Here is a 27643-nt window from a genome sequence, read left to right as displayed (position 1 = left end):
ATGCGATCGAAGGATGTGGGTAGTTTTCGATCATGATCTAACGGTCCGGAACTTGATTTGGGCTTGATTAGGACCCCTAACCCTAATCTAAGTCAAGTTTAAGGCATATAAAGGGCCCTTTATCACGGACAAAAGCTTGTGTGTGGCTCGATTTTTTGGTGGCGTGCACGGGCCTCAGCAAAGAACCCAAATTCAGAGAGAGAGGTGATGCACAGTGCTGCAAAGAAAAGAAGCAGGAAGGTTTTTGGACAGCGGATAGCAGCCACTTTAGGAGTTCAGAGAGATCTTTCTAGAAAGAGAGCTTTTGTGAGGGAGAACTTCCTGTGAAGAAAAAATTAAGTATACGAGGATTGGAGGTGCGATATCGTCTTGTAATATTATTTTTTTTTATAGTAAAATTTATATATTCTGTGGAGATGAAATTTTTTTTGATTGATTTATATATTTAATAATAATAATTATTATTATTATTTTTATTATATTATATAATATCGAAAAAATTTTGAAAATTGATATCTTGATTAGACATCTACCAACAGCTGGCATCGGAGAAGCTATTGTACTGAGGGTTCATCTCCTCCCTATTGTTATCCATGGATGTCTGTGAAGCACATCACCTATTTTTTTATGGACATCTTCAAAGCATGCACAACACTGCAGTCCGTTCTCTGCTTTAATGATCTGATGGACATGAATGACAGTATAGTATAGGTGGCACCCACTTGATTCACCAGCTAAAGTTAGAGCAGAAAGGGCCCAAAGCTGCCTGCCACCCCCCTTACCTGCCAAAGCAAAGGCTAAAGCTGATTCCGCGTCCCCGCCTCTCGTTGTTTGATATCAACTGGGCAACTGTACTTCTTGATTCAAAAATAGTAAGCATTTGCAGCCATGTACATCAAAAGTGACGATAGCTCGGCGATCTAAAAAATATTTTACCACCAATTCATCGTGTCAGCTTGTGACACCGGACTTGGCAAGCTCGCACACAGAGATCGAGAGTCACCGGTAAACGTCACCACCTCTCTCTCTCTCTCTCTCTCGCTCCACAGTCTTCCACCACCACCCGTCCATCCTCGCTTCAAACGACAGATCTAATAATCTAGAAGAAGAAAGGCGAAAGAAAGCACTTGTAGATTTGCATATATAGGTTAGGAACAGAAAGATTTAATTTTTTCCCTAGATGTTTGGTTGATGCCGAACTTTGTCTCACAACATCAAATGGAAACGGTTGGTACTAATTGCATCGACTCAACAACAGTACAAAGAAGAGGAGAGGTAGCCAAAGATTTACCGAGTACATAAATACCATATATAAAAGATATAAATAGAGAAGCAAAGAAGAAACAAATAATGCATTCTAATCTGTTTTCCTTTCTCTCCTTTGTGTTGCATTGCCAGCCTACCTTTCCTCCTTGGACGGCAAGGAAGACCGTCTCCCAGAAAGGAAGAAAACAAGAAGCAGATGGAAGCAATCAGAGTAAATAAATCATCATCAGGGGTAGTCTCGCCCGCAGATGAGCATGGCCACGCAGCGGCGCATGATGTAGAACCTGGCCCTCTGCTCCTTCACCAACCTCGTAAACCGGCTCGACAACGACCGCGACCTTCTGCCCTCCCTCTTGCTCGCCGACCCATCAAACAAAGGCCCACCGCCCTCTCCCACCGCCACCCTCCTGCTCCCCTTCTTCGACAGCTTCCACTTCTCATCCATGTAAGCCTCCATCTAAGTTCTCTTCGCTTCCTCTCGCTTTTATATATAAATGATGATATTATGAGTGCAGTGAATGTAGAGACAAGAAAAGGAAAAGCAAGGAAGAAGAAAGATATCAGAACAAGAGAGAACAAGCTGCTAAGACACGACAGAAATGGTTGGTTTTTGCGTGAGTGGCTGGATGATGAGGCCACTGTGGGGGTAGTGGCTGGCCGTGGATACTCTCTTATAGAGGAAGTGGAGGTGGGAACCCCCCCTATCTTTTGTTTGATTACCGACCGGAAATCTATTTTGAAAAGGATCTGTTCCCGAGATAGCGTCAGGGGTGCCTCTTAGCTCGGTAAAACTAGGGGAGAGAAATAAAGCTAAAACTAGGGGAGAGAAATAAACAAAAGATCTAGTCGGCACTTCGAACGGGCGGATGTTAAAAACAAAGATTAAATTTAACACGGAAGGCACTGTAGTTTGCCCTTCTGAAAAGACTAAGAAAAAGAAGCAATGCAACTAGTACTCATGAGTCTCCCTCAGAATCAATTTTTTAACGCTTTGGATAATTTAATTTATAACTGAAATCAAAATCAAAATTATAATAAATAAAAATAAAAATGATCATATCATCCTATATACTTTGAGATTTGAATGTTAAAAAAAATAAATACTAAATTTTTATGAATTAAAATATTTGCATACCTTTAGAATAAAAATATAGCTCATTCTAACTAAATAATTAGAATGAAAGTCACTTATCTATATTTCTATTTCAAAGTTTATTTTTTTCGGACAAACTTGTCTTAATATTGTATTTGTGTGGAAGCATGATGGACGGATAAGTTTGGCAGGTCATGCTGGCCATGGCCACGCATTAGAGCATCATGCGGTTGAGATAGGGAGAGGGGCTGATGATTGATCCATAAGGCTTCAAGAGTTCAAATTATGTCTACGGAGCTTCAACATCAGTACATCAGATGATGCTTGATAATATTTGTAAAATGGTTGTAGATTATCACTTTTATAGATGGTTGGTGATGGAATGGACGGCTTTCTAGTTCATGATATGATTAGATTAATTGCCACATGTTATGGTGATCTTTGGACGGTGCCCGACACGCTTGTTGGATGGCTCCGAGTTTGGTGGAACCCATACATATGAAATCCCTCCAAGTTGGCGGTTTTGTCAGTTTTGTAATAAACATGTTGCATTTTGCTGCTTTAAGGCCGCTGCTTGCATTCAATCTACGTTCCAATTATCTGCACTAAATGAATGTGCACGGCGTCTTTAACGGACGTCGTGAACAGCGCAGATGCTCATCTAGACATCCAACAAGGATGCTTTTGTGAGTCTTGAATTCTGGGATATATTCTCGTTAGGAAAATTCATCTCAACCTAAATGCTTTAGAATTTTGGCTGCATCAAATCTCAGTTATTTGATGCAGGCACAGGTCCAAAATCTTAGTGCAGATGAAAGGCTATTCTCTATACTCTACATCCAAGTTTACTAATCCAACAATCAAAACATTTCAGACGAATTATTTATATCACCTGGATATGCACTCAGCCTGGAAACATTACCCTTAAATACAACTTACACCAGCCATTCCTTTTGCCAGAAGGCTTGTCCCAGTAATATATACGAAGCTCCAAGATCAGGGAAAAAAAAAAAAAAACCTTGGTTTCCTCACCTCACAAGTCACTTTCCTACTGAGCATTATTCTCAAGGTGCTTCGTAAAATTACAGAATCCCATGCTAGCTTCTTCCATCTGAAGAATGGCTGAATTCTGAGAAAATCATAGGAAATGGACAACCATCGGGACAGGGTGGTGCATTGAGAACCCAACAATGGGAGGTAGCATGAATTTGAGATACGGCTGTCGTACGTGGACATCCAATGCCCTGCACATGACGACGGTCCAGTGTAGGCCCATGTACACCTGGATCCAGCTCAATTGTTGCCGACTTTTAAACAACCAAACTTCTAATTGGGCCCCACGTGGACGTTGTTGTTGCTGACGGATTGGTCAAAGACAACCGATGTGGGACCGGGTCGAGGGCCGAGGGACCCCTCCTAGGTCCAAGAGTCGCCCTGCGAAGTGAATTAGGTTCCCGGGCATGAGCATCACTTGGTGGAGCTGAGATGATGATGAGAGAGATATGGAGCAATGATGGGCCGGCGGTCCGACCCCTAGTCGCCGACAGGGATTGCGACGCCACGAATAATGTGCAGAATCGCAGGGACGTCCACGGCAAAAGGAGCCACTGGAATTGGATGGGTCAACGTCATGATTAATTTTTTGTCACGTCTACCTTTGCTATCTAATAATGTAAATAATCAAAATTCGAAGAAACTATCTAACCCGGTCCAAAATATTGATTTCGATTGAAGGGTATAAATAGGATGAAATCGAATTAAAATTTATAAAAAATTAATTATTTATAATTAAATTTAATTTTTATATTTTTAAATTATATAAAATTAGATCCAATCGATATAGTATTTTATAAATTTATTTTTATTTTTAGATGATATTATTTAGGTTTTAATACTTCATTCTAAAAAACACCGCATTATCCATATAAATTGATGAGGATATTAATATTGAATTATTGATGAAAGCACATCAATTTATGATAATTTTAAAATAAAAATTTTTAGATATAATTACTTATAGATGAGTAAATCTTTCATTTTTTTGTTTTGTTTTATACAAGTTCAAAAATAAGTCCAAAATTTATAACTTATAAAGTTTTGATTTTTTTTTTATATTAAATTAATAAAAAAATAAATAAATAAATTTAAATAGACCAACATTGAATTTAAAATCAATATTGAGTCAATATTAAAATTGAAACTGATATAATCCATTCGAACCCACTACAAATCATTCACTTCAGTTTCAAACGATTTATATATGATAAACGATCGGCAGCGGATTAAATTTTCTTCAAGCCGGTTGGATTCGATCGAATAAAATTTTTTTCTCAATCTGATTGAATCCGACCTATGCTCAGCCCTATTTGTGGATGTTCCTTATACACAATTCACATGACATTATCTTGAACCACTTCAGGCAAGTGTAGATGGAACAAGAGCGGCTAACTAGAGCCATAGCTCCTGAATTCTCAAGATTTCAGGTGGCACTATGTATCCACTTTTCAAGTGCATCATCTTAGTTGAAATGCATACAGATAAAAATTAAAATAACTTAAATTTTTATTTTATATCTTGTACTTTAAATTCAGTAGTAGATATAATATTATTATTTTTTTCGATCGATGCATGCACACTCTATAAACATAAATGCATATAGCTTGTTTATACAAGCAATCATATAAAATATATTTGCCTTTCCAAAATTGATCCGATCGAAAAGGAGAAAGAATTTCTCCATCCATTCAATTTGAATCTTTTAAAATAAATTTAGAAAAATAAAAAATTATGAAAATAGGACTCAAGTTTCTTTGTCTTTGATACTTTATGACTTATAAATTTAGATATCTAGCTCCTATTTATAGTACTAGTGAAATCCTCCCTAGCATACTTAAGGTAGAATTTCATTTTTAGTTCAAATATAACTAGATCTTCAAATAATAAATATGATTAATAAAAATAATTTAAAAAATTAAAATTCTATAAAAGATAGATCTCAACTTATCTATATCAATTTTGTGTTTTATGGTTCTACTTAATTCTTTATATATCGATAGATAATATCCAATCAAAGCCTTTTTGATTTTTTTTTTTTTTTAGTTTGACCAGTCCATTTTAGATCCAAAATGATCAAATTTTGGACTGATTAAACCCTTCTAGGGGTTTATCTAAAGTTGTAGATCTTAAGAAGATATCTAATTTCAAAAATAAATCATTTTAATTTGATATTATATGATCAAATTATGGCTTCCTAAAATTTCATATGCGATTGAACTTTTTGATATGATAGATGGTCTTGCTCTTAAAATCTATTTAGCTATATGCATAGTGACTAAAGTGGTCCACATCAAATTTGGAGATATTTCTGGATCAAAAATATAGCTTAATACGAAGACTTCAAGTCATTCTTATGGTTTTTTCTATATTTGAAGAAAATTATATAATTATTTTGATATCATCAATTATCTTCTTTTTCTGAAAGTTTGCGATATAAGAACTTTTAGGTCATATTACCTTAAGCATGTGCCTGAATGCGCAAAAATTGGTAGAAAATTAATGATCACTCACTTGTGTATAACTACTAGTCCTTCTTTGTAAGCACTCAAGATGAAGCGAGCAATGGATGATATCCCTTGTGTTCATGAAGTATATGGGGCTTCTAGTTTCAATCATTTTCCTGCTTTTTGCCTCAGATCTCCATTTCCATGTTCTTTATCGGCCTACTTGTCCATTCTTGTTTGCTATCTCGTTGCTAATACCTAATTCTTATTCACTGAAGATCCACCATAGCTACAATAATGAATTGATAAAATATCCATGTGATAGCCAATCCATGCCATTTAATGCATAATATTCCAAGACTAATGCTAATATATAATTTTCAATATTTGTAGGACGATTCTTTTTTTAATAATATTTGATTCATAGAAGGTTGTTCAACTGTCGTCCTTCAGCATGAATTCAAAACCATCACATATAATTGATTCAGTTTTCATGTGCAGCTAGCTAATAGAAACAATCTGAAGTTTGAATATATTTTAAGAAACAGTGGGCAAGACGTATCTTTTGACTGATTAAAAGCTTGAAAGGGCGGTAATCTATGAGTGCACTGTCTGCCATGTGCACGGTCTAGGCTTCTTTAAGCTGCCTTTGTTACAAAAATAGCCCTCCTTTAGTTGGAAGCATAAAAAGATACCAACATAGCTTGTGCTGGTTAGTGGACCAGTCAAAGATTTGATATGTTACATAAAATATTAGCGCATGAATTAACACTGCAAAGGCACCTATGGATTGGAGAAGACAGCCTGAGATTCCACCATGACTTTGCCATGCGTAAGCTATGGCTCCAAATTTGAATGAGACAAAGCTGATGATATGATGGATATGGACCAATAGCTCAGTCCTTGCTATGCCATAGAGGTGGAAGAAAAGCAAGAGTTTTGGTCATTTTAATGGTGGTGGCAAGTTAAATGAACAAACAAAAGGAATAGAAGCACAGATTCTGTGTATGAGATCATGTTGCACTGCCAAACTACCCGCGCGGGCCGCGCGCAATGCGAAGCAATTAATAAACAATCCATAGTGTTTTGAGCTTTGTTGATTTTAGCTTATCTGTTATGCCTAACAATGGGACCAATCTATCATTAGCCAAGGGAAAGGGACTTGTTTTCTTCTTACTTTCTTTTCCCAAGAAAAAGGAGTACCGACTTGATCAAGGCCCACTAAATGATGCCTTTAGACTAAGATACAGCAAAAGTTCGTGACATTCTTATATGATAATGTAGGGTAGGTATGAGAGTTTCCGGTGCATGGGTGATGGTGCACCTAGATTTGGCCTAGATTGTAGGTTACTTTGAGCATAACTTGATATTACATAGCCTAGATTTGTCCTAGGTTGGAGGTTTCTTTATGAATAACTTGATATTACATAATTGTCGTGTTGCATATCTGTCACAGCAACTCAGCAAGTCTAAGTCTAAATTTTCTCTGGATACAATACAATTGTATCAGGTTTTGCACGTCCGGCTAGTGACCTTTTAAAGATTGGTTGACAGAGGAATCAAGAGAGAGGTCCATGTGGCACAGTTTAAATCCATCACGAACTGAGCTTTTATTTTGTTATCAAAAAAAAAAAAAAAAAAAACTGATGGAAAACACACACAAAGAAACCAAAACCACAGCAAACATCAACATGGCACCTGCAAGACTTGCCACGTTGCGGTCTAGCAAGATGTTATTTATCAGGACTTCAACAAAAAGAACACACCCAAAACCATTTAAAGGAACTCCAGCGAAACCCCAAAAAATTGACCGGATCTGGCAGTCAATATCAGCATTTTGGAAGATCGGACGGTGGAGGTGGCAGCTTCTGTCCAGGGAGCGCACCGTCATTGACCACCCACGCCATTGTCAGTCCCCAGCTCAGGTGCACGTCGAAGTGGCAGTGCATGAACCACACACCTGTCAGGCACGAAAAAGTCAACGGTCAATCCTCAATTGCAAGTCAACCCTTATCGTCTTAATGGGCTTGACCGTAGCCCAAAACGATTCCATGGGCCATATCTGAAATCAAATACACCATTTTCCGAAAATATCCATACAACGTACTCCTACCTGGGTTATCAGTCCGGAATCGGATGGCAACCCATCCGCCGGACGGCACTCCTGCAGTGTTCCTTTCGACCGGGTCCACAAGATTGAACTTGGCTGGATCGTTGACTGGGTCGTAGTTACCAAAGCCTTGGCCAACGATGTAGAAGTTGTGGCCATGGAGGTGCAATGGGTGGCTTTCCGCACCTTGGATGCTGGTGCCCTGCATGACAAGCTCCACATTTGTGTTGAAAAGCAGCACCACCACCTTGGTCCCGTTGATCACAAAGGTGTCGTTCGGTGGACCCCCAGTGTAGTTGAATGGGAATGGAGGGTTGTTGGGGAAGTCGGTCGTGTAGACCCCGTTGGACTGCCCCAGATAATGGGCCTGGAGGAGAGCCATGGATGGGAGAGCAAACGACACGTTGTTGACCGATGCGGCGAACTTGGTCCCATTGGGCCCCTGGCATGTCTGGTTCTTGGGGCACGGCCTCGTGCCGAGCCCGACGGTGAAGTAGAAACGCCGGTCCACGGTTTGGGGCACATTGGCCGGGAACTGCAAGGTCGCCAGGCTACGCAATTTGGTGCTAAAGTTTGCAGCAGCGGCCGTGTCATTGATAGCTGGGAGGGTTGGTTTGAGGAGAGGGAGGTTTTTCATGGAGGTGGGAGAAGTGGAGGTGTACTCGAGGAGGCCAGCGACGGTGGTGTTGTCGATGGTGCCGAGACCGGTATTGTAGGGCCTCGCAGCCATGAAGAAGGTGGCATTTGGGGAGGTGGGCTTGGTGCGGAGGAGAACATTGGTGGTTTCGCCTGGCCCCATGAGGATGGTGTCCGTTTCAAAGGGCTTCGCGTAGCTGGCGTCGGTCTCCACGACGGTCATGGAATGGTTGGCAATGCTGAAGAAGAGGTCGTCGTTGAGTGCAGCATTGATCAGCCGGAGGAGGTACGTCTTTCCAGGCTTCACTTTAAGCTTGAAAGTATCTGTCAATCATGAAAACGTTTCAACCTTCCTGTTCTCGTGTCGAGAGGAACAGTAGGGAAGCAACAGTTTTGGGCCTGGCCGATAAGCCTATAAATGGTTAAGCCGTAGCTAAAATTTTGTACTAGTACGGGTCAAGCTTCGTGCTTGGGCTACCAATTATTTCTATTATCATCGGCCCAAAGCTAAATCATTGGCTAATAACTCTACCGACTATAATCTTTGTTTGGCACCAAGGCTTTTAGGCAGGGTCTGTTTGCTTATCGTTGAAAATCTGCCCCAGGACTGGCCCATATTCATGCCTGCGTCTTGGTCTGCAGACAGTCTTTAGGGCGGAACAATGGGCCTATATTAGAAACTAAGCCTACTAGGAGTTACCTTGGGCTGAACAATTGTACAGGGGACCAGGTAACCCATTTATTGTATAAGCTTCAGAGACATTTGGGCCTCCACCAGTCTGAAGAGCCTGGGCAATGACAGCCTCAGGGTCTTCGTTGAACCACTCCCCTGTGATTTAAGAACAAGGTTAGCCGCGACCTAGCATGTTAATGTTGAAAGAAGAACATCTTTTGGAAAAAGAAAAGGAAAAAAAAAAAAAAATCAACTGTAGATGAGGGTCGGCATTACCAAAGAGAATGGGGACTTCTTTATAGGGTTCGGGAAATGGGTACGGGACGCCGCGCTTCGGGAGGATGATGAAGGGTCCATAGACTGTGGCCCTGAGCCAAGAGTGGTGGGCGTGCCACCATAGTGTTCCTCTCTGGCCAACTATTGTGAAGTTGTAGACATAGCTCTGGCCTGTTTGGATTGGGCACTGGGTTATGTATGCTGGGCCATCAGCCCAACCACTTCGAAGCTGCCGAATGCCATGCCTGCCCGCATATTTCATCATTCATTTAACCCAATCAAGTCATCATATGCTTGTCATACCATATTAGTTTGATAACAAGTTGTCATCTCAGACATATGTAAGCTTAGACATCCATACCAATGTATAGTGATATTGTTCTGCACATGGTTGACCACCTTCACAACAACCTGATCATCTTCTCTGACTACGATCGGAGGCCCTGGAAACTGACCGTTCACCGTCACCATGCTCTTGGTGTGACAAAGTCGTGTCACATTTTGCAGCCTTATCTGCAACACCAAATAGTGGACAAATAAAACAGTGAATCATGTTACGTAATTAGCACAACATAGTAATAGCTAATCAATCTCCAATTCCAACTGGCTACGGTACGTACATTAAACTTATAGTGCCTCGTAATGCCTGCCGAAATCTCTGGGAGCGCTAGGAGAACGCTCAAGGCAACGAGAAAAGCTCCAATGGAGACGTTTGAAGAAGGAAGAAGAGCACTCATACTTTGCTACTTCCAAGGGAGTGGGAGTCGTGTTCTCTTCTCAGCTTTGGTACTGCATTATATGAACGTTATGGGAGTCGAATATATAGGCGACGTGTTTGGTTGATTAGGTGAGATACGTGGAGAATATGATACTGTTCATTTCTCCTTAGCGTCCCATTTCCTCAAAGCATGGAACTTGGCCGGTGGCCCCCGCGTTGGTCGAGCAGAACTTTAGAGTGCTGATAAAGAAAAGAACGCTTTGCCACTGGACTCAGTCATCACTTGGAATACCAAAACCACCCTTCCATCTCTTTGGTCTGTCCAATTTCAGGAATACTTTTTAAGCTAATGGTAGGAAGTAAAAGGCTTTTTTTGTCATCTCGCAGATATACTTTCAGTTTGGGGGTTTCGCTTAGAAGCGTAGGGTTGTTGCAGTGAAACTAGCTAGCAAAAGCACTTACCAACTTCCAAAAGGAGTTTTTAGCAAAAAAAAAAAAAAAAACTTCCAAAAGGAGTTTGGTTCTCCAATTTTTCACTTATTTGGGAACCCACCCCTTTATTTGATTTGTCTTGTCGTGGCCTTCGCTCCGTTTTGTCTGCCAGCACGCAGCACCGTAGGGGCACGGTTTCATCGTTACCGTGCATGGGTTGCCACACTTGTTCCACGTACTCAACAGGCCTGTACATCAGGATTCGTGTACTGCACTGGGCCTGCACTCGCGTTTTTTTTTTTAATTATCTAATTAAATTCCTTTCTTGTCCTGCTAGTGAACCCTATCGGTCGAACTTTTGGATTGACAAATCAAAGCCGTGCATGTTCTTGATTTAATTTATTAGGTGGCACAAGATCGAGCAGTTGGGAAGGTATTATATGTCAGTATACCTGTAAAACAAGTCTAGTTAAAGAACTTGCTGTTGTGAAATTGTTGGAGGAACTGAAAACGATTGCATGCAGCGATTTGGATTTTTTCTTTTAAGTATGTTTTAGTTTTAAAAATTGTGAAAACATATGTATAATAGATCTGATGATTGAATAATGGGAAACCTGCCGTGTACTTCTTGTCTTGTAAAAATGGTTTGGAAGTTACGTGCATGAAAAGTTTTTAGAGGATGGTACACACACTGTATCAGAGTACTGCTATTCTTTCATTATTATCTTTTTTTCCTAACAAATTAACTCTGCTAGCTAGTGTTCTGCTTTAACGAGTGGTTAGGGCCTGTTTCAATGGCCAGGCACCTTGTTCATTGGATGAGCTATGATCATAATTTAAAATAAGAATGGGAGAACTGTTTAGAGGAATTGCTGGGATTGAACCATCCAGGGCACAAAGTATCGAAGAAATGGAAATTTCCTATTCCATCTGAGAGCTGATTTTTATTGCTTATGAATCAAAATTTTTATAATGATTAAACTCTCCAATATGCTTTGAGTATTCTATGAAGTGCAAACTTAGTTTCCGTTTCAGGCTCACTCTCCGTACAGGGTACGCTCTGAAGTTCATATTCCTATCATATGTCAAGTGATGTATCACGTACAGGAACTATTTCCGAATCTCAAAACCCATTATATTTTGGTAGGAGGCCTAAAGCAGTTTTTATTTCGTAGAGAGCCTAAACCATATTTGTTGGTGCAGTATTTTGCCGGAGCCAGAGTTGCTGGAATCGAGATGATCATAGTCATCATCGAAATCTACAAGAAAAATCTAAATCAGAGTTGGAGATGCTCCGACAAGATCCTCCGACGCTCAAGTCAGTACTCTGCTTCAACAGAAATAGAGTGCTCGAGTGAAAATTTTAGCAGAGTTTTGAGATAGAGTTTAGAGCTTAGAGAAAAATGTATATGGGGGTCCTTTTTTATAGACGGAGAGCATAACTGATTGACAGCGACGTCTGTAACCGCCTGGTAGTGGGCTGTTCAGAGCCACCTAGAGTTTGTTATGGAGAGTAGTGGCGTTAGGGGTCGTTCAGGGCCACGTAGAGTTTGTTACGGAGAGTAGAGTGGTGTCCGTTGTCGCAACTTATCAGAAAGTGGTAGAACTCGGAGAGTGGAGTGGTGTCCGTTGTCGTGACTTGCCAGAGAGTGGTGGAGCCACACGGAATCCATTGTAGAGAGTGGAGCAGGGTAGTGGCCACTGTCGTAACTTGCCAGAGAGTTCGGATCTGTCGGCTGGAGCTCGGCTGGGATATCTGATGGAGTGGAATGGCTCTCTATCCTGTCGATCTAGGAGAAGCTTGGATGTTTTCGAGGTTGCTGACGAGTCTACTGTCGTCGGATGCCTTAGGCGCTGATGCTACAGGCGGGAGCCATCTGCTGTAGAAGCTCGGATGGAGACTTTCTATTGGTGAAGTCCGGTTGCTAGGGAAGCCTGTCTGAGATTTGCCTGATGTGGAAGCTCGTCTGAAGATTATCCACCGGAGAAGTCCGGTTTCATGAGGAATCTGGCGGAGGGTCGGCAGGCGGTGGACCTCGGATGGCGTTGGAGAGGTTCTACAGACATCGGAGGCGATCGATCGTTGTAGAAATCCAGCTGTCGGAGTCCGTCCGTCGTAGGAGCTCGTCCGATATCTATCCGCTATAGGAGTTCGGACGGAGTCTGGTTCTTGTAGAAGGCCGAAAGGAGACTGCTTATTGTAGAAGCTCGATCGAAGATCGATTGTCGCGGGAGCTCGGAGTAGCGACCTGGCCGGTGGGTCCTGTCCCATTATAGAAGCTCGTTTGGGATCTGTCCACTGTAGGAGCTCGGCTGAAGTCTGCCTGTAATAGAAGTTTGGAAGAAATCTGTTTATAGTAGAAGCTCGGATGGAATTCACTTATAGTAAAGATCCGAAGTAGACCGCTCGTAGTAGAAGTTTGGAACAGACCGCTCGTAGTAGATGTTCGGCTCTCGCAGGAGCTCGGTTGGAATTCTGAAGGCGGTCGACCGTCGTAAGAACTTGGATGGAGTCTGATTACTGTAGAAATCTCATTGTCGAAGAAGCTCGGATATTGACGAAGTCCAGAAGAAGTTCGAAGAATAGTTGATCACTGTAGAAGGTCGGCTGATAGTGAGACCTAGACAGCCTGTGGAGCGGCCCGGTAGATGGATGGAGAAGCTCATTGTCGGAGAAGTCCGGAAGCTCGGACGGTCGAGGGGGTTCAGAGAGACACCACACAAGGTCGGAAGCCAGAAAAGCCCTGGAAGGGTCGGTCTTTTACAAACTTCGGTCGGGGGGTATTTTATACCCAACACCAGTCCCCCTACTTTCGAGTTCGGATTCCGAATGAAGGAAGTACAGAAAAATTCTCACGGCCGAAGTTGCCCCCCTCGATTTCCGCACTCGATGGTTGCCAGATATTTTGGCATTGGGCGCGCTGGTCCCAGAGTCTTTTCAAATCAAAGCGATCCGAAAAATTTTTTTCGAAATTCTCACCGGGGCGTGGCTCTAGGTACGGTGCAATAATGATTTTGTCAGCTGTCAGCCATTTTCAACAGCCTGTCATAATGAGTGGGACACGCGGCAAGTGCAGGTCGGTCAGAGGAGATCCGCGATCATAACTACTCCGGGCCCTGTTGCCTATTTAAACACGTCCTCCTCCTTCAGGGATTTCACTTTGCCTGAGAGAGTCCCTCGGTTTCCTCCTCTTCCCCGAGAGCTCCAGCCTCCTTTAGCATCCTTCTCAGCCTTAGGCATCTTTCGGGTCGACTTCCATCATCCTTGTCGTCTTCCTGCACTCCTCGGGCCAACCTAGGTTAGTTTCGAAACTTCTTGTCATTTTTCTGTTCTTTCTTCTTCGTATTCCGTTCATTTAGCACCCTTGAGAGCTTGTTCGTTATTTTTTTCAATTTTATTTTCAGGATTTTTGTGGCTTCTATTTGATCCAAAATGTCTTCCGATATCTCCTCTTCTAGCGGTTCTAGGAGTTCATCAGCCCCAGTTTCTCAGAGTCCTTCTACCGTAGACGGACCTGTAGTCGGGACCGAACCTTATCTGGTCTTTGCACCGGACACCATCCCCAGCTCTTTGACTTCGGATGAGCTCTCATTGATAAGGATTCAGTTTGGGGTTCCTCCGGAGTACGAGCTAGAGCTTCCCAGACCAACTGATCGGGCTAGCGCCCCTCCTCCCGACCACTTCTGTCTGTACCAGGAGGCCTTTCGTGCCGGACTTCGGCTTCCACTTCCGCCTTTTGTCGTCGTCCTCTTTCGTTTTCTGAATATTTCTCTAGTCTCAGTAGCGCCGAACTCCTTTAGATTTTTGATAGGATTTCTTTCTCTTTGTAGTTTAGCTGAAGTTCGACCGACTCTTTCTTTGTTTAGAAATTTCTACACCTTCAAGCATCATCCCTCGGCAAAAGACTGGTGGTACTTCTCCCCTCAGTTCGGTAGAAAGGGATTGCTGAAAGACGCCCCCTCTTCTATCCACAACTGGAAGGAAATGTTCTTCTATGTCCGATGCCCGACCTTGGAGCTAGGATTACCCTCTTGGGGCTCTCTGAGGGATTCCGTCCGTCAGGCTTCTAGCTTGGAAAGGGACGACCTTGAAGCCTCCAAAAAGCTCGAGGCCTATCAAGCCCCCCTCCTCTCCGAACTTCTGAAGGAACAGTTTTTGTTCAACATCGGCTTGAGTCCTCTTAACCTTGTCGGTACCATTTTTTTTTTACTTCCCCTTTCTCTAATTCCATCTCTGAGCCGTGTTGATCTTCTTTTATCGTAGACATGGACGCAAGCGTGGCTCGGAGGTTAGCCCAGGGTCTCAAGATCCATAAGAGAAAAGACGCCTCGACTTCGAGGTCGGTGAAGAAAGTCAGGACAGAAGGGACAAGCTCGATCGCGCCTACTCCGGTGGCCGTCGCCGTCGAAGTCCCTTCCGACATCGAACCCGAAGTCCCCTGAGCCCATTCAAGGAGCCCCCCGACCGAGGATCCCGCTCCAGAGGCTCGTCCTGAGGGGGCACCCGGGGCCGAAGGAAAGAGGAGAAAGAAAATCCTGACCCGGAGGAGCCGCAGTCGCAAGGCTGCCGTCGAGGGGGCCGGCGGCTCCGAGGAAGACCTGAGGGAAAATTTCTTCAACAACAGGGATTTAATAAAGAGGCTGGTCGAAGGGTGCATTCTGTCCGAGGTCGTCGAGAGGATCGTCCTTGCTGATCCCGAGCTGCGGGTCTGGGACTCTCTGGGATCTTTCCTCGAAGTAGGTTAACTCACCTTTTTTCTCCTTCTTGCTTCTTTACTTAATTTATTCTTCAACCTTTATATTGACTCCCCGACCTTTCTTGCAGATTGGGCACCAGCTTGTCGCCAACGTCGAGGCGGTGAAGATCGCTAAGAGGGAGACAGCTCGGGCGGAGGAAGGTCACCTGGCTGGGGCCACCCGCCTCGAGGAGAAGATCGCTGAGGTCCTAAGTCTCCAGGAGGCACTGAAAAAGGAGGGACAAACCTCATTCGATCTGAGGACCGCCTTGGAGGGGGAGAGAAAGAAGGATGAGGCCAAAATCTCCGAACTGAAGGCGCAGGCTTCCGAGTTGAAGGCGCAGGTTTTCGAGCTGAAAGCGCGGATTCCGTTCCTGATCTCGGAGGCAGGGGCCCGAGTAGTGGAGGAGTTTAAGGCCTCCTCTGAGATGAAGGATTTAAAGGTCCAGTTCGGCCAGGACGCCTTCATCAAGGGTTTCGAACTCTGCCAAGAGAAGGTGGCTGGGAGGTTTCCCGAACTGGATCTCGGCTTCCTGAACGAGGCGTCCGACGATGAAGCCGGACCATCCGAAGCTGCTGCCGGTCCTCCTCCAGTCGGGACCTCGTCGACCGTCGCGACCGTCGCTGACGATCTTCCGGGGACGCCGAGCCCCTCTACTTCTGCCCTAGAGATCCGGAACCTCTAGCTTTGTATTTTTCTTTTGTGGTGACTTTTTTTTTCGTTCTCTTGTACTTGAAAATTATTTAATCAATGAAATTGGATCCTCCTTTACAGAGGGCCCCCCCTTTTTTTCTGTATTTTTTTCTTATCTTTTATCTTCTTGTACTAATCTGAGTCGTGGCGCTTTTGTCTCCCAATGACAGTGCCCTACCGAAGCTCTCCCCCTGCCACAAGGGATTCCTCTGAAGTCGATGATCCGAGACCTCAGAAGGAAAGTTCGTCAGTTGACAAAAAAATCCAAGAAGCTGGAAGATAAACTTCATCGGTTGAGGAAGAGCCATTCGGAAGTCACTGCGGAGGCTGTTCGCCTTCAGGACCTCCATAGAAAGGGTCTTATGGAATTCACCCGAAAAAAGGCCGACTTCATGACGGAGCTCGAGGAACTTCGAAAACGTGCCAGCGATCGATCTTGGACTCAGGCTTCCAAGATCAGCTCCCTTGAAGTCGAGCTGGCAGCCACATGGGAGAAGATCGGCCAGTTGGAAGGGAGCTCGTCCTGGCTCACAGTCCAAGCCGACTGCGATCGAGACTGGTCGAAGAAGTTCTCCGACCTTCAAAAGCAGCTGCAGGACGCTGAGACGAACTACAACGCCTATCGAGTCGGCTGGAGCGGGCAAATAGAGGACTACCGAAGGAAGCTCCAGACGGCGACCGACGAAGTTGTCCGCCTTCAGAGGCAGTTATCTGAGAGAGTCCAGCTCGCCTCTGCACAAGGCTCCGATGAGCTCCGCTCCTTGAGGGAGACCATGGCAGAACTGTCTGTGGCCCTTGGGCGGGAGGAGGCCGAACTGCAGCGGCTGAAGATTCAGCTGGTCCACAAGGAGCAGGCGGTCAAAGATGCCGAGGTGGAGTCTGAGGTCCTGAGGAAGAGGTTTCGAGAGTCGGAAGACGAGAGCCGATGGTTCCACCAGATGTTCCGGGATATGCTGCTGAGAAAGATGGAACTAGAGGAAGAAGTTGAAAACTTAAGGCAATCCCTAATAAGGACCGAAATCGAGAGCTCGAAGTCGGAAAAAGCTGGACTTCCTTAGAGCTCCTTTCTTCTTTTTTTTTTTCTTGTCGTCTCTCTTTTTGGCCTTCAAGACTTTGTAATATATACTTCACTAATGAAATGAAAAGAAAATTTTTCATTATCTTGTCCATTTTGGTATTGAGTTGTCGTTTACCGAACTTCTTTTGTCTTTCGTCTTGTTCGACGTCAACGTTGTTTGAAGATTTCTGGTCGTCGCTGTGTTGATTCGTCCTTAGGGACTGAAGATTTTCGATAAAGATTTTCTTCCTCATTGAGACGAGGTCCCTTGTGCCTTTGATGTAGTTTGTTTTTCACTTATCGCTGGTGTAGTTCATCACTTTCCCTTTTTATCTCTCCTTTTCTTCTGTGTTCGAGTGAGGGTCTTCCCTCTGCTCTTGACGAGGTCGTGAGAGTGTAGAGGAGCCATTGAGGAGGCTTTCCTCCTTGTCCGGTCTTGATCGATCGAGCCTTTGTTTGCGTCAAGACGAGGTTCTCTTCTTGTTTCCGACAGTCAGTTTCAGCTCATGTTAGGATGAGACTCTCCTTCTGTTCCTAACAGAGCTGTGGGGGCACGTAAGGGCTGCTGCAAGGGCCTCTCCCCCATTCGGTCTCTAAGTAACTGGGCCTTCGACTTTGCTCATGTTAGGACGAGGTTCTCCTCCTATTCCTAACAAAGCTGTGGGGGCATATAAGGGCCGTTGTAAGGGCCTCTCCCCCCATCCGATCTCTAAGTAACCAGGCCTTCGACTTTGCTCATGTTAGAATGAGGTTCTCCTCCTGTTCCTAACAAGACTGTGGGGGCACATAAGGGCCGTTGCAAAGGCCTCTCCCCCCATCCGGTCTCTAAGTAACTGGGCCTTCGACTTTACTCATGTTAGGATGAGGTTCTCCTCCTGTTCCTAACAAGGCTGTGGGGGCACATAAGGACCGTTGCAAGGGCCTCTCCCCCCATCCGGTCTCTAAGTAACCGGGCCTTCAACTTTGCTCATGTTAGGATGAGGTTCTCCTCCTGTTCCTAACAAGACTGTGGGGGCACATAAGGACCGTTGCAAAGGCCTCTCTCTCCATCCGATCTCTAAGTAACCGGACCTTCGACTTTGCTCATGTTAGGACGAGGTTATCCTCCTGTTCCTAACAAGGTTGTGGGGGCATATAAGGGCCGTTGCAAGGGCCTCTCCCCCCATCCGATCTCTAAGTAATCGGACCTTCGACTTTGCTCATGTTAGGACGAGGTTCTCCTCCTGTTCCTAACAAGGCTGTAGGGGCACATAAGGGCCGTTGCAAGGGCCTCTCCCCCCATCCGGTCTCTAAGTAATCGGACCTTCGACTTTGTTCATGTTAGGACGAGATTTTTCTCCTGTTCCTAACATGCTTAATTTTGATTGAATGAGGGAGTTACTTCTTTCAGGTCGGCGTCGAATGAATCTGTCGAGCCGACCTCGCCTGATGAGCTCCTTGATTTCATCTCGGAGCTGAATGCATTCCTCCATGTCGTGGCCGTGGTCACGGTGATAGAGGCAGAATTTATTTGGGTTGCGCTTTCCGGGGTGCGAGCGCATCCTTTCCGACCTCGACAGCTGTTCCCTGACCTTCATCAGCACCTGGACTTTTGGAGCATTGAGAGGGGCATAGCTGCGTAATCTTCCCGGAGGAGAGCTCTACCGAACTCTGCGGTCCGGGCTTCTCTGCCTACGAGCCCGGGGAGGAGTCTGGACATGCTTGTGTCCGGAGGGAGTTCGAGAACGTGGCCGAGCTTCACTCGACCCTTTTTCAACTGCGGACTTGCTAGGGTCCCCCGCCTACCGCTGCTTCACGGCCTCCTCATCCTTCATCTTGAAGGCTTCTTTTGCTTGGGCATATCCTTCGGCCCGAGCCAGCAAATCAGCAAAGTCCCTGGGATATTTCTTTTTCAGGAAAAATAGAAGATCGTTCTTTTGAAGACCGCCCTTCAGGGCGGCCATCGCGACTGATTGGTTCAAGTTTCGGACCTCCAATGCGGTGATGTTGAAGCGGTTGACGTAGGCTCGGATGGATTCTCCCTCCTTCTGCTTGATGTTGATAAGGGACTCTGAACCTCTTCGGGGATGCCGGCTGCTAACAAAATGAGCTACGAACTGGTGGCTCATCTGATCAAAGAAGAAGATAGTACCCGGCTTCAGCACCGAGTACCAGTTTCTTGCTGCTCCCTTCAAGGTAGATGGGAAAGCTCGGTACAAGATGGCGTCTGGCGCACCATGGAGCAGCATCATTGTCCGGAAGGCCTCCAGGTGGTCAACCGGGTCCAAGGTCCCGTCGTAGCTTTCGAATTGGGGGAGCTTGAAGTTTGGCAGGATCGGTTCCTGCATGATCATTTGAGAGAAGGGAAGGTCAGTACAGATGTCCTCACCATAAGTAGGGAGAGCATGACGGAACTCTTCGATCTGCCGATTCATCTCCTGGAGCCTTCGATCCAGGAGGTCCTCTCGACTGCGAGTCTCGAGGGTCTTCTGGTAAAGTGGAGGTAGGGATCCTCCGGGAGTGAAATCGTGATCAGACTGAGGGCTCTCCACTCTTAGATTTCTCTTTCCGGGAAAGACAGGATGACTGGCCCAAGTGGCTCGCCCTACTGCCGGATCTTGGAACTCCGGCGATGCCCTTTCCAACCGCATTGACGTCTGCGACTGTTGCTGCTGCTGTTGCATGGCTTGCACTGCTTCGGTGAGGCCTCTGACCTGCTGAACCAGCAGGTCGAACTGCTCCATACCTACCGCCGTTGCCGGAGGAGGAGGAACCTGAAAAACTGGAGGCGAGGCTGGAGCCTGAGATTTGGCCGTGGAGGTCGTGGATCACCTGGTGGATGCCTTTCGGGGAGGCATCAGGTGGAGATCTAGTAGGGAAAGGAGAGAAGGACGTCAGAGAAGATGACTGGAGGCAGTCCCGTTGAGTACTCCTTCAAGAACAAGGGTACTGCAAAGACACGTGCCCTTTCTCTAGCGCCAATTCTGTTAGTGCAGAATTTGCTGAAGCCAGAGTTGTTGGAGTCGAGATGACCGCAGCCACCGTCGGGACCTGCAAGGAAAGTCTAAACCGGAGTTGGGGGTGCTCTGGCAAGACCCTCTGACGCTCAAGTCAGTACTCTGCTTCAACAGAAATGGAGTGCTCAAGTAAAAATTTTAGCAGAGTTTTGAGATAGAGTTTAGAGCTTAGAGAAGAACGTATCTGGGGGTCCCTTTTTATAGACGGAGAGCGTAACTGATTGATAGTGACGTCTGTAACTGCCTGGTAGTGGGCTGTTCAGAGCCGTCTGGAGTTTGTTACAGAGAGTAGTGGCGTCAGGGGTCGTTCAGGGCCACATGGAGTTTGTTACGGAGAGTGAAATGGTGTCCGTTGTCGCGACTTGCCAAAGAGTGATTGAACCTGGAGAGTGGAGTGGTGTCCGTTGTCACGACTTGCCAGAGAGTGGTGGAGCCATGCGGAATCCGTTGCAGAGAGTGGAGGAGGGTAGTGGCCACTGTCGTGACTTGTCAGAGAGTTTGGATCTGTCGGCTGGAGCTCGGCTGGGATATCCGATGGAGCGGAATGGCTCTCTATCCTGTCGATCTAGGAGAAGCTCGGATGTTTTCGAGGCTGCTGACGAGTCTACTGTCGTCAGATGCCTTAGGCGCTGATGCTACAAGCGGGAGCCATCTGCTGTAGAAGCTCGGATGGAGACTTTTTGTTGGTGAAGTCCGGTAGGAGTTCGGTTGCTAGGGAAGTCCGTCTGAGATTTGCCTGATGTGGAAGCTCGTCTGAAGATTATCCGTCGGAGAAGTCCGATTTCATGAGGAATCTGGCGGAGGGTCGGCCGACGGTGGACCTCGGATGGCGTTGGGGAGGTTCGACAGACATCAGAGACGATCGGTCGTTGTAGAAATCTAGCTGTCGGAGTCCGTCCGTCGTAGGAGCTCGTCCGATATCCATCCGCTATGGGAGTTCGAATGGAGTCTGGTTCTTGTAGAAGGCCAAAAGGAGAATGCTTATTGTAGAAGCTCGGTCGAAGATCGGTTGTCGTGGGAGCTCGGAGTAGTGACCTGGCCGGTGGGTCCTGTCCCATTGTAGAAGCTCGTCTGGGATCCGTCCACTGTAGGAGCTCGGCTGAAGTCTGCCTGTAATAGAAGTTCGGAAGAAATCTGTTTACAGCAGAAACTCGGATGGAGTTCGCTTACAGTAGAGATCCGAAGTAGATCGCTCGTAGTAGAAGTTCGGAGCAGACCGCTCGTAGTAGAAGTTCGGAGTAGACTGCTCGTAGTAGAAGTTCGGCTCTCGCAGTAGCTCGGTTAGAATCCTGAAGGCAGTCGACTGCCGTAGGAACTTGGATGGAGTCTGATTACTGTAGAAATCTCGTTGTCGAAGAAGCTCGGATATTGACGAAGTCCGGAAGAAGTTCGGAGAATAGTTGATCACTGTAGAAGATCGGCTGATAGTGAGGCCTAGAGAGCCTGTGGAGTGGCACGGTAGATAGATGGAGAAGCTCATTGTCGGAGAAGTCCGGAAGCTCGGACGGTCGAGGGGGTTCAAAGAGACGACACACAAGGTCGAAAGCCGGAAAAGCCTTGGAAGGGTCGGTCTTTTACAAACTTCGATCGGGGGTATTTTATACCCAACAATACTCAAATACTCCCTGCGGGCTGCAAAAATAATTCATTCTCAAACTCTTATTAATTTATTCGACCCTCCACATATTTATGGTTTTTTTTTTTTTTTTTGATGAAAATGAAGCTAATTAGGAGCTTAGACTCCATTAGCCATCCAAAAGAAGAATAAGAAGAAAACTATATACGTGGAGGGTCGAATAAATTAATAAGAATTCGAAACATGTTCTAGCTAGAGTCTAAACATGTGTCATCGCCGGAAAAGAAGCCCCGGCATCAAAACAGAGCCTTCGTGTGCGTGATGTACGTGTTCTGGCTAGAGTAAAACAAGACGAGAAGGAAAAAATGGAGCAGCAACACAGTAATATTGGTTATGAAACATTAGTAGCGTTGTATTCCAAAGCTGCAATACAATATGACATCTTGTTTCATCACATGGACAGCATGTGATATGAAATTTCACATATACTGATCCATAAAGCGTGCATCTATCTATCTGCGCCATTAATTGTCCTATATTCCTCCTCTTCTTTTTCTGGGATGTCTCTTACGTCAATTTATATGGTAAAAGTTCAAATTTTGCTGTGGACGTTTGAAGTGGGGTGGAGAGGGATCGAGGTATTGATCTCCAAGCAAAAACCATTGTCAAACTAGTGGATAGATAGTCCAAGTAGGAATGGAGCAGTGAGATCGCTTGGCCTATGGTGAGAACAGACCAGGCAGGTAGGTAGTTTTTTTTTTTTTTTGGTAAAGAAGGCAGGTAGGTAGTTGCATTCAATTTTGACAGCATAGGATTATAATTACAAATGGATGGAAAAGAGCTGGAGATGTGGAGGGCGCTTGGTTTTCTGATTAATTGCCATTTGATGTTGAGTCCATATTGACTAAACATTTGGTTTCATCGCATGATTTAAACGGCCATTTAATATTTAATCGAGGTGTAAAATGGTGGCGAGAGTCTTTCTGAAGGTCACCTTTGTTTATTGAGTATATATCACTTGGATGGTCATATCGATGTTTCTAGATTTTGATAGTTACAAATGCTAATTTGGTGCAGAAATTATTATTTACAGACTTTCATATAATATATGGATGACTTTTACCGTAAAGGTAAGGTTGCACACCTGCACTATAGGGACCTAGAGGTCACTAGTCCCAAGCACAGAAATAGCCTTCATAAGCAAAGGTAAGGTTGCAAACATTCACCATAATCATGGAAACAACTTTTGCAAGTAAAGTTAAAGGTTGCACACACTGCGCGATGGTGACCTAAAGGTCACTGGTTGGAAGCACAGAAACAACCTCCATGGTATAAGACACATACATCTAACCCTTCTTAGGTCTTACGTACAGTGCTGGGAGTCTTATGCATTGGACCATCTTTTTGCCTTTATATATATCATAGATACAAATAAAACAAGCAACATGAAGTAAAGAGAATCCACCAGCTTTACTTTCATATCTTAACTTTTAACTTGAAACAATAGATAATAGATTAAAGATTGAATCCGTTCCTTCTGTATATATATATATATATATATATATATATATATATATATGTATCACTCACACCCAAGGTGACACGTCAAAGAATAGCAGCCTAATCCTACTGTTTACACTACGAAAGAACAGCATGGGATACTTGAGTGACTATTCTATCATCAACGAAAGTCGAGGCGATGTGTTAAAGTAAGTCTGAAGTAAAGTTTCTCATGCACAACAATGTGATACATGGCCAATGAGCTTTAGTTAATTATGGCTCACTCAATATATATATATATATATATATATGAATTGAAAAGCAGCAACTTACTAATTTATTGGGATGCGATATTTATAGGAGTCCAAAGGGACAAAGGATTACAACCGATAAAAATAGGGAGAGAAGGATTTCATCTAATACGCAAAATCTAAGCAAGAAAATTTTTGAGATGAAACAAAATTCAAAAATAAGGAAAACCCTCCAAGACATAAAAGACTGGATATATATATATATATATATATATATATATGAATTGAAAAGCAGCAACTTACTAATTTATTGGGATGCGATATTTATAGGAGTCCAAAGGGACAAAGGATTACAACCGATAAAAATAGGGAGAGAAGGATTTCATCTAATCCACAAAATCTAAGCAAGAAAATTTTTGAGATGAAACAAAATTCAAAAATAAGGAAAACCCTCCAAGACACAAAAGACTGGCACAAGGATCGAGCAGTGGCACACTTCTGTCTACATGAAAGAAAACTGATGGCGTACAAATAAGAGAAGAGAATGGCAATATACAAACTTTACATCAACACCCCTCCTAATTGAACGGCCATCAAAGACTGCATAGGAGAAGAAAGCTTAAGTGCTGAGCAATTATCATTAAAAGATACACAAATACCCAACTGCATTGTAGAGCAAGCTAAATCTGGCTAGTGACTGAATGTTGCATCATCAGTGGAGGTAATAAAGATTTCAAGGCATTCCAGAGCCTCTCATAATCGTCAACAATCTTCGAGGAAATGTCCTTCCAACTCTAAAAACTGCACAAGATGTTGTACAAGACTGAACGAACAAAATCATTCTTCTTCAAAAAAGTTCGATTGTTTCTTTTTCCTTCCAAACCTCCCAGCAGATTGCTCACTCAATATAGACCTCAAATTAAAAGAAAAAACAAGTTAAGAAATAGAGTTTCATGAAAGAACCGCCGGTTCCATGTTATGCACAACATAAGTCGAACCGAACTTTATTGATGGAAAATACCAAAAAGGAATTAAAGAAACACAACAAACATCAAGTTGGCTTGCAAGGGGTGCCACGTCCGTTTTACAGGTTATTTCTCTAGCCTAATCACCAAAAATAACACACCCAGATGAAGGCCTTTTTGGCAAACCAAAAGTAGTAAGATTAAGAAAGCCCAACAAAACCCCAAAAATAGACCAAAAGTATCAGATTCACATCCAGTGATCGATGTCAGCACTTTGGAAGATCGGACGGTGGGGGTGGCAGCTTCTGGCCCGGGAGTGGCCCATCATTGACGACCCACGCCATCACCAGTCCCCAGCTCAGGTGCACGTCGAAGTGGCAGTGCATGAGCCACACACCTGTCATGGAAGCAAAAGTCAACGGTCAGTCGTGCATTCAAGTCAACTTTTCATCATCTTAATGGGCTTGACCATAGCCCAAAACGATCCCATGGGCCATTTCGGAAGTCAAATACACCATATTTCTCAAAGATATCAAAACGCCATAGGCCTACCTGGGTTATCAGCCCGGAATCGGATGGCAATCCATCCGCCGGACGGCACTCCTGCTGTGTTCCTCTCGACCGGGTCCACAAGATTGAACTTGCCTGGGTCATTGACTGGGTCGTAGTTACCGAATCCTTGGCCAACGATGTAGAAGTTGTAGCCATGGAGGTGCAACGGGTGGCTCTCCGCACCTTGGATGCTGGTGTCCTGCATGACAAGCTCCACGTTTGTGTTGAAGGGCAGCACCACCGCCTTGGTCCCGTTGATCACAAAGGTGTCGTTCGGTGGAGTCCCAGTGTAGTTGAATGGGAATGGAGGGTTGTTGGGGAAGTCGGTGGTGTAGATCCCGTTGGATTGCCCCAGGTAATGGGCCTGGAGGAGAGCCGTAGATGGGAAAACAAACGAGACGGTGTTGACCGATGCGGCGAATTTGGTCCCATTGGGCCCTTGACATGTCTGGTTCTTGGGGCACGGCCTCGTGCCGAGCCCGACGGTGAAGTAGAAACGCCGGTCCACGGTTTGAGGCACATTGGCCGGGAACTGCAAGGTCGCCAGGCTACGCAATTTGGTGCTAAAGTTTGCAGCAGCGGCGGTGTCATTGATAGCTGGGAGGGTTGGTTTGAGGAGTGGGAGCTTTTTCATGGAGGTGGGAGAAGTGGAGGTGTACTCGAGGAGGCCAGCGACGGTGGTGTTGTCGATGGTGCCGAGACCGGTATTGTAGGGCCTCGCAGCCATGAAGAAGGTGGCATTTGGGGAGGCGGGCTTGGTTCGGAGGAGAACAGTGGTGGTTTCGCCTGGCCCGATGAGGATGGTGTCCGTGACGAAGGGCTTCACGTAGCTGGCGTCGGTCTCGACGACTGTCATGGAGTGGTTGGCAATGCTGAAGAAAAGGTCGTCGTTGAGTGCAGCGTTGATCAGCCGGAGAAGGTACGTCTTTCCGGGCTTCACCTTTAGCTTGAACGTATCTATGAAAATTATAAAAAGCTAGCTTCATGCTATCACAAGACTGCCTGTCTCACTAGATGAACCAGCCAAACTCCTGGTCTCTCTAGAAAATTACCTTTGGCGGAGCAATTGTACAGAGGACCGGGCAGACCATTAATTGTGTGAGCTTCGGAGACATTTGGGCCCGCACCGGTCCAAAGGGACTGAGCGATGACAGCCTCAGGGTCTTCGTTAAACCATTCACCTGCGATTTCGAAATATTATATTATATTTTATGATATATATATATATATATATGTATATATATATTATATGCTGTTGGTAACTTGTTAATTCGCAAAGATACGCGCATATGCTAAACAAACAAATCTAGTAAACAGGATATGATCGTTGTCGTCACCCAATAGAATAGGAACTTCTTTGTAGGGTTTGGGGAAGGGGTAAGGGACGCCACGCTTTGGCAGGATGATGAAGGGTCCATAGACTGTGGCCCTCAGCCAAGAGTGGTGAGCGTGCCACCAAAGGGTGCCTCTCTGCCCTGTTATCGTAAAGTTGTAGACATAGCTTCGTCCCGTCTGGATGGGGCATTGGGTAATGTATGCTGGGCCGTCGGCCCACTGACTCTGAAGCTGCCGGATGCCATGCCTGCCCAACCATTTCGTTGTTCGTAAGCCCAATCAAAGCAGACAGTTAAATATATAACTGGTTGTCCATCACAACTCATGCAGACTTATATGTAATGCATACCAATGGATGGTGATATTGTTCTGCATATGGTTGACCACCTTCACCACAACTCGATCACCTTCTCTTACCACAATCTTAGGTCCCGGGTATTGCCCGTTCACCGTCACCGTGCTCCTGGTGTGGCACAATCGTGTCACGTTCTGCAACACTATCTGCAAGACCGAATCATCGTTGCTAAATAAAACACCGAATCATGCATGCTCTATTAGCTAGTTTAGCTTAACTATGGCCAACTAATCTCCAGTTGGACCTAGTTACATTACGTACATCAAACTTGTAGTGCCTAGTAATGCCTGCTGAAAGCTCCGGCAACACTAGGAAAATGCTCAGAGCAAGAAGCAAAGTTCCGATGGAGAATGTTGGAGGAGGAAAAGCGAAACCCATCCTTGCTACAATTGCTTAATGCTTGTGGTAGTAGTGGATAGAATATTGGTAGGAATGAGAACTATGTTCTCTTAACTCTGAGAGACTGCGTGTGAATATTGAGGGGTCTAATATATAGGACACATATTGGGTTGATTAGGTGAGGTCCGTTGAAAATTGAATAAAACATTCCACACTAGCGTCCCATTTCCTCAAGCATGGGCATTGGCCGGGTGGCCCCCGCGTTGGGTCAAGCTGAACTTTAGAGTGCTCACAAAGAAATTAAAGTAAGCCTTTAACGTGCTTAAGATTACCGAACCACCCCTCACCAGTCCACCCCAAACGCACCAGTCCGGAGTCCGGACCCTCTCTAGTTCATGACATGAGGTGGAAGGATCGAGCTGAATGACCTACCATACGTGTATGAATAATGGCGTGACTAAAAAGACAAGGACATATAATTAATGCAGGTGAGTTCCATGCCATGTACCGCCTCTGTTCCCAACAACTGATACCATTCGATTATGGCTTTGGGGTGGGTGGGGGGGGCGTGTGGTGTGTGGTG

The 27643-nt window shown here is 44.9% G+C and overlaps 2 protein-coding genes across 2 annotated transcripts; both read right to left on the bottom strand.

Moving 5' to 3' along the window:
* Positions 1-7461: 7461 nt before the first annotated feature.
* Positions 7462-10329, bottom strand: LOC105045637 (laccase-17). The gene is made up of 6 exons (XM_010923988.4): positions 10175-10329; positions 9916-10067; positions 9555-9799; positions 9306-9434; positions 7973-8929; positions 7462-7819 (listed from the first exon to the last, which is right to left on the bottom strand). The coding sequence occupies exons 1-6, from the start codon at positions 10289-10291 to the stop codon at positions 7689-7691; spliced, it is 1731 nt and encodes a 576-aa protein (XP_010922290.1). The 5' UTR covers positions 10292-10329; the 3' UTR covers positions 7462-7688.
* A 14173-nt stretch (positions 10330-24502) lies between these two features.
* On the bottom strand, positions 24503-27194 carry LOC105045638 (laccase-17). Its single transcript, XM_010923989.3, has 6 exons — positions 26983-27194; positions 26716-26867; positions 26369-26613; positions 26084-26212; positions 25032-25988; positions 24503-24876 (listed from the first exon to the last, which is right to left on the bottom strand). Exons 1-6 carry the CDS (start codon positions 27097-27099, stop codon positions 24746-24748), a joined length of 1731 nt encoding a protein of 576 aa, XP_010922291.1. The 5' UTR covers positions 27100-27194; the 3' UTR covers positions 24503-24745.
* Positions 27195-27643: the final 449 nt, after the last annotated feature.

Source organism: Elaeis guineensis, chromosome 5 (assembly GCF_000442705.2).
Source record: "Elaeis guineensis isolate ETL-2024a chromosome 5, EG11, whole genome shotgun sequence".
NCBI lineage: Eukaryota > Viridiplantae > Streptophyta > Magnoliopsida > Arecales > Arecaceae > Elaeis > Elaeis guineensis.
Note: the sequence above shows the minus strand (reverse complement) of the source record. Positions and strands in the feature narration are given on the sequence as shown.